Source organism: Onthophagus taurus, chromosome 6 (assembly GCF_036711975.1).
Source record: "Onthophagus taurus isolate NC chromosome 6, IU_Otau_3.0, whole genome shotgun sequence".
Classification (NCBI taxonomy): Eukaryota; Metazoa; Arthropoda; class Insecta; order Coleoptera; family Scarabaeidae; genus Onthophagus; species Onthophagus taurus.
In genome coordinates this window covers 27912183-27920945 of record NC_091971.1, presented here as the reverse complement: position 1 = coordinate 27920945, position 8763 = coordinate 27912183, and the positions used below count along the sequence as shown (strand labels likewise).

General features: G+C 36.1%; 1 protein-coding gene across 1 annotated transcript; it reads right to left on the bottom strand.

Annotated features, from left to right (window-relative positions):
• Positions 1–328: 328 nt before the first annotated feature.
• Positions 329–2354, bottom strand: LOC111418576 (piggyBac transposable element-derived protein 4-like). The gene is made up of 2 exons (XM_023051114.2): positions 1919–2354; positions 329–1829 (listed from the first exon to the last, which is right to left on the bottom strand). Exons 1-2 carry the CDS (start codon positions 1951–1953, stop codon positions 329–331), a joined length of 1536 nt encoding a protein of 511 aa, XP_022906882.2. The 5' UTR covers positions 1954–2354.
• Between the last annotated feature and the right edge of the window lie 6409 nt (positions 2355–8763).

Below are 8763 nucleotides of genomic sequence, written 5' to 3'. Positions count from 1 at the left end.
AATGCGCATGCGCAGTACAGTTCTAGAACTGTTTTGTCGCCTGTTGGGACAAACCTTATGTTGGATGATAAATCGAATAGAAACACGAAAAACATAGGTGTTTTTTGCACACTGCACATCTTATAAACGCACATGATTTGCAATCACATTTCGATGAAGTACATGTGCTTAGCGGACACACCCGGGTACCCGGGTAGCCACTAGATGAAAAATAACATTTCGACTAGGGAATCAATTAATATCATTGATGAACATTTCATTGAGGTAACAGGGGTTAATAAATAAATAATTACAATAATTTTCACTGTAGATTAGAGTATATTTACATTTATTCAGCGCAATCGATACATTTGATTATCGACAAAGAGTGCTCATCGCAGACAGGTCTCGCGCAAACCGAACAAGATTTTCGCGTTTTCCTGCGTCTTTTGATTGTTCCTTTATAGCAAATATGACAAGAACCTGTAATTTTTTTCCTGCCAGTACTATCTCGAGGTTGAGCTTGTCTTTCAGGAACAGTGGAAGGATCAAGCTGTAATCCAATCACGCTTTCAATCGCAATTTTCGTATTGTAGTTGCGCATTATTTGGGCATTCTTAGAACGATCCTCAATGAAAGGTTTCGCTAGTTCTTCGCTCAGTTGACGCAAGAAAGTATGTCGCTGATTAGTCTTCCTTTGTATCATTTTGTTATTCTCATAATAAATTACATATGAAGCAAGAGCGCCTACGTCTAATATATTGAAGAACATAGCAAGAGGCCATCTCTGAGTGCGCCTGCGCGTAGTGTATCGAGTTACCATTTGATCCATTGTATCTACACCAGTTTTATATTTATTATAATAAGTGATCATGTGAGGCTTTTTCTTTCCATCATCATTCACAGCAGCATCAGAGTGCATTGTCGATAGTAAAATTACGGCTTTATTCTTCTTTGGCACGTACGAACAAAGTGTAACATGTTCGTGAAAACCAAAGAGAGTAGAGTATTCTTCTCTAGATTTATGAGGAGCCATTTGTTTTGGGATGTAAGGTTTATTTTTTTTCAATGTACCAACAATAGTTAATTTCCATGACAGTAAATGTTGTGCAAGTGGTAACGTAGTAAAATAATTATCCATAGTAATATTTCTGCCACTTCCTCTGAATGGTACTGCAAGTTCCTTTACAACTCTCTCTCCTTGATTTTTTTCACGAACATTTCCAGTTTTTCCTGAATAAATAATCCCATTTAGAGGGTATGCATTCTCGGCATCGCAAATCCACCAAATTTTGACCCCAATAAACGCATACATTTCTTGTATAGTTATTGGCTTCCACAATCGCTGTGAATCTGGATTATTCCCGTTATAATTATTATACACTTTGGTAGCTTTGTTGTTAGTATAGCAAACAATAAGATCTACCATTTCGACTGTAATAATTGTTTTGAAAGTATCTTGTACCGATAAACTTTCTGTAGATCTGTGTGGGCCACTTCTTTGCCGTAAAACATTGTGAGAAGGAGTTTGACGTACTTGAGGCGGCGTCTTACTCCAAACGGTTTTATCTTTCGCTATGTACGCAATATCATTTTCTGTACCTGCTTCGTCTGTTGCTGACGTACCTGCCGCTTGACTCTCGCTTTCGCTCTCGCTTTCGTCGGACTCAACATCGCCCTCCCCTTCTCCTTCGGGCGCCTCGTCAGCATTTTCCGTATCTGATAGCGGTTCTTCGGCTAGGGCTTCACCCGGCAGCCAATCCTCATCTTCACTATCGTCTTCGAACTCTGATTCTTCATCGTCTCCAAGTAAACGTTTCAAAAACGTATCTCTTTGAACATGATTCAATCTAGATTCAATAAAAATGAGTTTTTCAATTGAAAAATGTAATATAAGCAAGAAACAGCAATGACAATTATATTAGGAAATAAACTTTACCTTGCAAATTCAGATCTCGATAGTTCTTCCTCCATGATGAATAATTCCTGCACTGATGAATAATTATTACAAGTCACAGAAATGTTGAAAATCAAGTGTTTATCACACAGCGATGAATTTGAAGAGAAAAGAGGCGACGCTCTACCAACGCGCTCCTGGGCGCTCAACACGTAGTCCTGGTTCGTTCCGTTGTATGTACACGTCTGTTCTCCTCAATAACGCGATTCTTAATGACGCACAGCTTGGTAATTTTAAACATATGCCGGTCGCCGAGAGGCTAAACTGACCGCGCGCTACCTGTGTAGCGCTCGGAGACCCTACTTCTATTTGTTTTCATGGAACTGTAGTAGGCAATCAAGAATTAAGAAAAACTAGTGGTGGGTACCCCGGTACTCGGGTGTGTAACAACGAGGTAAAAGTTGGGTGTGCACATAAGGGTTAAAGTCACCCAGAAAAACATAAACCATCTTTTGCCCTTTTGTCGCCAAGGTTCTTCTCACATCAACACGATACTCACAACCTGTTTGGTCCGTGTTGATAACGAAATCAGGGGAGAAACTTTTAATTATAATTGCTACACGCTTCTGAAATTTTTCAGCTTCTTTCCATATTGTCGGCAAATCCAATTTTTGCTTTTGTAGACTTTAGGTAACGTGTTACTTTTCGTTGACGAATAGAATGGGTCGTCTTAAACTTCGTCACTATGTCCGTTTGCAGCTGTTAGAGAAGAATTGTTATCTTTATGATAATCTGAAAGAATGTTACGAGGTATGACTGAAATATCAGCTCCTGTATCAATTAAAAAATGTAATATTGTAGCGATCAAAAATAAATAAACGCGAAGAGTTATTATTTTGTGAATTATTGTTATTAAATTTTGAATTATAAAATGTTGAAACCTTTATGCGTTTTTTGAGAAATTGGTGTTTGAGTTTTGGTTATGAAAATGTGGATAAGAGCCGCACCAAGGACATTTCAACGCTTTATCTTTGAATCTGTAGTGGTAATAACAAAGTGAAGAAGAAGAAGAAGATTGATCTTCATTTATACGATTTCTAGAGTTAGAACGCGATCTATATCTTTGTTGACAATTTTGACAACTAAAATTTGGTCTATAATTGTCTCTATCTTTAACTTGATTTTGAAGGTTGGTAATTTGGGTTTCCATAATTGCTTGTTTTTGAGAAATATTTGTAATAAGTGATTGACAAGAAATGTTTAGATCACTAATTGCTTTTATTAAAGATAAATTATCTTGTTGATTCAATTGAGCTGTCGAAACATCCGCATTTTGATTAATGTTGAAAACATTATTATGAGGAGCAAATTGTCCAGATTTTTCATGTCTAGATTCTTTTGCCACTCTACACTTGTAGGGCTTGCATTCAGGGGAAGTTAAGGAAGTTACAGCTATCAAAGATATTGTCAACATCACTCACAAATTTGGCAATAGCCAAAGCTCTTGATGGAAGCATTCCTAAAATACAATTTTCAAGTAGCAACTAATATATACGATAGTTATTTACCATTTATTACTGCATTGTAGAGACAAATTCCTGTTGACCGACTGAGTGTTTGAGCTGCAATTTTAACTTTCATTGAATTTTGCCTCAGTGGGGCAAAGTAATAATCTTTAATTTTATAGAGGCTCTTAAAAATTACTGAAGAGTTTTTGTCTCTTTCGTAGACTGCTACAATATCAGACCACCTCGCCTGTAAATCATGGGCATTCACTGACGGCAGAATATCACAAGCAGGTATTTGAACATTGTATTTTTTGAATAAATTTCTAGTACATTTCAATAAATGCGGAACATCAAATATTGTTGATTATTTTCCCTTCATGTTCAAAATATGGATGTGTTTCTGTAGACCCCATGTCCTTCAACGTTTTAACATTTGACGTTCCCATATCGCACACTGTTGCTATCACTAGTATACCATTTGCGCAGAGAGCTGTTAGAATGTCCCTTAATATACCTTGCAGTCTTGCAGAATTTACACTTCCTCTGCTAAAATAGAAAGCAATAGGCTGCTTCCATGCTCTCACAATGCCCTGAACCATGAAAACAAGGGCATAGTTAGCACATCTATTTGTCCTTTCAGCGCCAAACTCCTCCAATCCCTCTACACAGTCGGTATGTGAGTTATATTGAACATGCTCCCTGATAGCCATTTCATCAAAAGTCAGGGTGCAAAGTCGTTCACTTTTTGAAAACGTTTTCAGGCATTCTCCCAAATGTTTAAATATATAGGTGGATTTATGCCCACATTAAAAGTCACATTTTCAAGTAGAGTGTTAAGGGTTTTTATTGAAGGGAATGCTAATAACCTTCTTAGTAGTCTATAGCATTTGGGAACACTCTTGTAAACTGCCAATGCCATAATTTTATCATCTAATGTCCACCTTCTTCCAAAAGGTGAACGTTCGCTGCATCTTATTTGCGATATAATAAAATTTGATATTGTTTGGGACATGCCTACAATGTAATAAAATAAAACCACTTTTAACACTAGTATCATACAGTATTTTTTGTGAGACAGCCGTTAGAATTGAAGGGTTTCTTTCAAAAACGACACATGTCACAAAATGCGTTTTCTCAGAAACGGTAAAAAAACATTCTAAGTTGTTTATGTTACGTTTTGGGAAAAAAATGCTTTTGTCAGTTATTTATGACTGTTGGTGCCAACTGATTTCTTATACAGGTGATTCATAAGTAATGGGCCAAATTGTAAATGTACGTTCTGGAGGCCAAAATAATAATATTTTCATTAACAATAATGGGTCTTAGTCTGCTCCTTACTGAGATACAGGATGTTAAAGCGAAAAGAATAAAATAGATTTTTGTTAATAGATCAGCTACTTTTCTACATAATGACTCATAGTTGACTTATAGTTTTTGTAAGGGTAAACAATAATGTGTGAGAGGATTTGAGTTAACTCGTAGATGTCGCCACATTCGCCATATGAATTAGATGAAATCAGCTACAAATTTTTTATCGCTCATTATTTTACAACATACTTGTTTAATTTGGATAGCCCCATCATTTCTGTAGAAAAAAGCTATACTTCTTTGATCTTGAAAATATTAACGATTTTCGAGATATTTGAATTTTACTAATTCACTACACTACATTTCACGGTGGTCGACGTAGCATTAATCTGTTAAGACACAAGCATGGCATGGAATGTTGACATTTACCTAACCGTAATTGATAATTGATAACAATATTAAACTGAAACCATAAAAAAATTACGTAATAAAACAATTTATTGTACGCCAATTAATAAAACGAAATACAACATTAGAACAGACTTGAACTAAGACCACTTACGACAACTGTTATCAAAACCTACATGTTAATGTTGTGCGAAGTTAAATTAAATTTAAGCTTAATTATGAGCTACTGCAAAAGGTTTTCAACATGACCACCACCAGCATTTATACACGCATTTAACCGTTTGGTTAAGGATTGTCTGACTTTAAAAAATGTAGCAGGATTATTTCGTATTGAATTGGCTGCATCTTGAATTCTATTCCATAACTCGTCTCGTGTATTTATAGTAGGTTCAGCATAGACCATTGATTTCATGTAACCCCACACATAAAAATCAAGTGGATTAAAATCGGGACTGCGAGGTGGCCACTGAAATTCACTACCACGTCCAATCCAACGGTGAGGGAATGTTTCATTCAGATGTTCGCGCACAGCACGTGAAAAATGTGGAGGAGCACCGTCTTGCATGAACCACATATTTCTTCTTAGTTGTAATGGAAGATCTCCCAAGAGGTCGCCAATTAAAAACTCCGCGTCTGGTAAAGGTTGCTTCATCCGTGAAAAGAATGTTATTTAGGAATGTTGGATTATTATTCAATTTTCCTTTTAGCCACTGACAAAATTGAACTCTGATTCGATAATCTGTTGGAAGTAAATTTTGCACAGGTATAAAATGATAGGGATATAAATTTTCCTTGTGTAAAATTCTAGTCACGGATGGTTGGCTTATTCCAGTTGCTGCAGACAATCGACGAGTGCTTATTTCAGAATTTTGCGCAATTCTTACCAAAATTTCATCTTCTTGCTGCGGAGTGATAATCTTAGGACGTCCTGTATGATATTTTGGACGAAATGAACCTGTTTCACCCAATCGATTATAAATATTTTGAAATATCTTCCGGTTTGGCTGCCTTCTGTAAGGGTACATTTCACGATATTTTCTGGATGCTGCTTGCCCAGAAAAACGTTCTTGTGCGTAAACGCATAACATGTCTCTCATTTCTTCGTTTGAAAAGTGATTATGTCTCGGCATTTTGATTTATGTTAGGACAAGAATGAATCAGTTTACTTAACAATAAAATGTTTTAAACTATTCATTAAACGTAAAAGCTCATTGACGTTTCATAATTCATATGGCGCATGTGGCGACATCTACGAGTTAACTCAAATCCTCTCACACATTATTGTTTACCCTTACAAAAACTATAAGTCAACTATGAGTCATTATGTAGAAAAGTAGCTGATCTATTAACAAAAATCTATTTTATTTTTTTCGCTTTAACATCCTGTATCTCAGTAAGGAGCAGACTAAGACCCATTATTGTTAATGAAAATATTATTATTTTGGCCTCCTGAACGTACATTTACAATTTGGCCCATTACTTATGAATCACCCTGTATAATCCAATAATTACATGATCAGTGAAACCAGTAAATCAAAAAAAAGTTTGGACATGTGATGTTTTTCAGGGAAACAATAAAACATCCAAATACTAAAGATACAAAAAACGGTATTTTTTATTGGATAATGTAAAAATTACAGGTTTTAGAAAATTTATTAAATGTCAAGAAATTAAAAATATTAAAAATCATCGCATCCTCGTCGATCTCGTTGATAGCCTCCGTTTTGGTTTTCTCATTAGCAGAGAAGACTTCTTCATAAAATTTCCTATGTTCTGGCGTTTTCAGGTAATCTATTAATGTTCTGAGGTTGCTTATCTTTAACTGAGAAATTTTTACCTGTTCTACATATGAGGGTTTCAAAACCATCTCAGTAGGCAATCGAACTTTATTTCGAATTACACAGCTTCTCCAGAAGCCATTGTAGGTATCTCTTACACTTATGGTAGGTGTAGTATTTTCTAGTTGTAGTTGCCTGATGCTCTATATTTTAATAGCAGGTTTTGGAAGTTTAAGAAAATATTTTTCGGTTGCTGCCTTTACGTTAAAAAACTTGTCTTGGTTAAAGTTGATAACTTCAAAAGGAACTGGCTTTTCTCTGGCTCTGCGTATTAGGTCATCCCATTGTTCAGGAACCTCCACTCTTTCCATACGCCTTTTCTTTTTTTCTATTAAAGCAAAATCCTGGTCACTAGGCAGGTACGAGTGGCCTCGAACCGGGAAAATGTATAAGATGCTGGTGAAAACTTTCAAAACATGGACTAAAAAATACAAGAAGTATACCATAACATGGTTTTTGTTTTGCCCCGGACAGCCATCGCTTATAAGAACCAAGCGTTTGAAAGTAAATTCGTTGCTATTTATGTAGTGGAGAAGCATAGATGTCATATCATTACTCCCCTTTTTACCTACGCCTTCATGGTAAGTATACATCGTAACCTTCTTACTTCCCAAATTATGGATTCCAAAAAGATAATACCATAACTGACGAGCGTAAAAGACTGGATTACTGGGAATGTAAGGCATAGGCAGGTTTTGCATAAAATCAAATGATAAGCATTCGATCTCTCCAGCCTCAGCTTGCGCTTTATATTTTCTTCGTAACTCAAAGAAAGCATCTGCTTTTCGCAAATGTAATTCCCTCTCGGTTGTCAATTTAGTAAGCTCTTCGGCTGTAAGGGTTTTGTCATTAAGTTTTTGCTGAAAAATGTCGCATTGGGCACATGTATCCGAACGAGGGAAGCCAAATTTTATATTGAGTTCTCGTTTGAAGGTAATCCAATATATTTTGTAGGAGATATTTATTTTATATTCACCCACAAACATTTTATGCATGTCCTTTACTGTTAATCCCTCAGGTAGAAAATATCTGTTAGGATTATCACGTCGAGAATAATGGGACTGTCTCGGTTGGAAGGACATTATATGTGATTTTATTAGATCGATCACTTCAGGAGGAAACTGCTTATTTCTATTAGTATGATGACCCCTGGCGTCCTTAGGAGATTTACCTACAGTTACTAAAGAGTTTTGAAGCCTTCGTAATCTAGAAGGTGTAACTGCGTGGCTTTTTAAAAAACCTTATTGGCAAAGGTAATGTTCTTCACCCTGATAGCGAACTTTATACAAGAAGGTAGCACATTTAGTTTTTCGTGCATCAGCTGGAGTATCTCTAGGGCGTCGCCTATTTATATGTTTTACTTGAATTAGCCTACAAAGATGACTATCTTGTTAATTTTTGTCAGCCATGGAGTAAAACTGGGCAAAAATTTCTTTCCGTGCGGCATCCGGTAACTTTTCGAGACAATTATCTTTACATCTTAAAAAAATAATTATCGATTAATCTAAACGAATAAGGTAAAAACTTACCCACAAATAGCTCCTGGTAAACGTTTTGCAACACGTTTTCCGCAATGATTAACGTGTTCTTCGCCTTTCACTTTTAGTTTCTTAATATTATCCGCCTTTCTTTCTTTCTTTCGTTTCCTCTTCGGCCACTGACGACCTTCAGTGCCCTCAACATTATTTTCCATTTTTCTTTAACACACTATACAAAACAAACGTTGACAAACCGACCAATATTTTGAGGTTAAACTTACAACTGCCGGCACTCTAACATTTATAGCAAAAACAACACAAGTCCAGGACATATGTCGTTTTTGCAG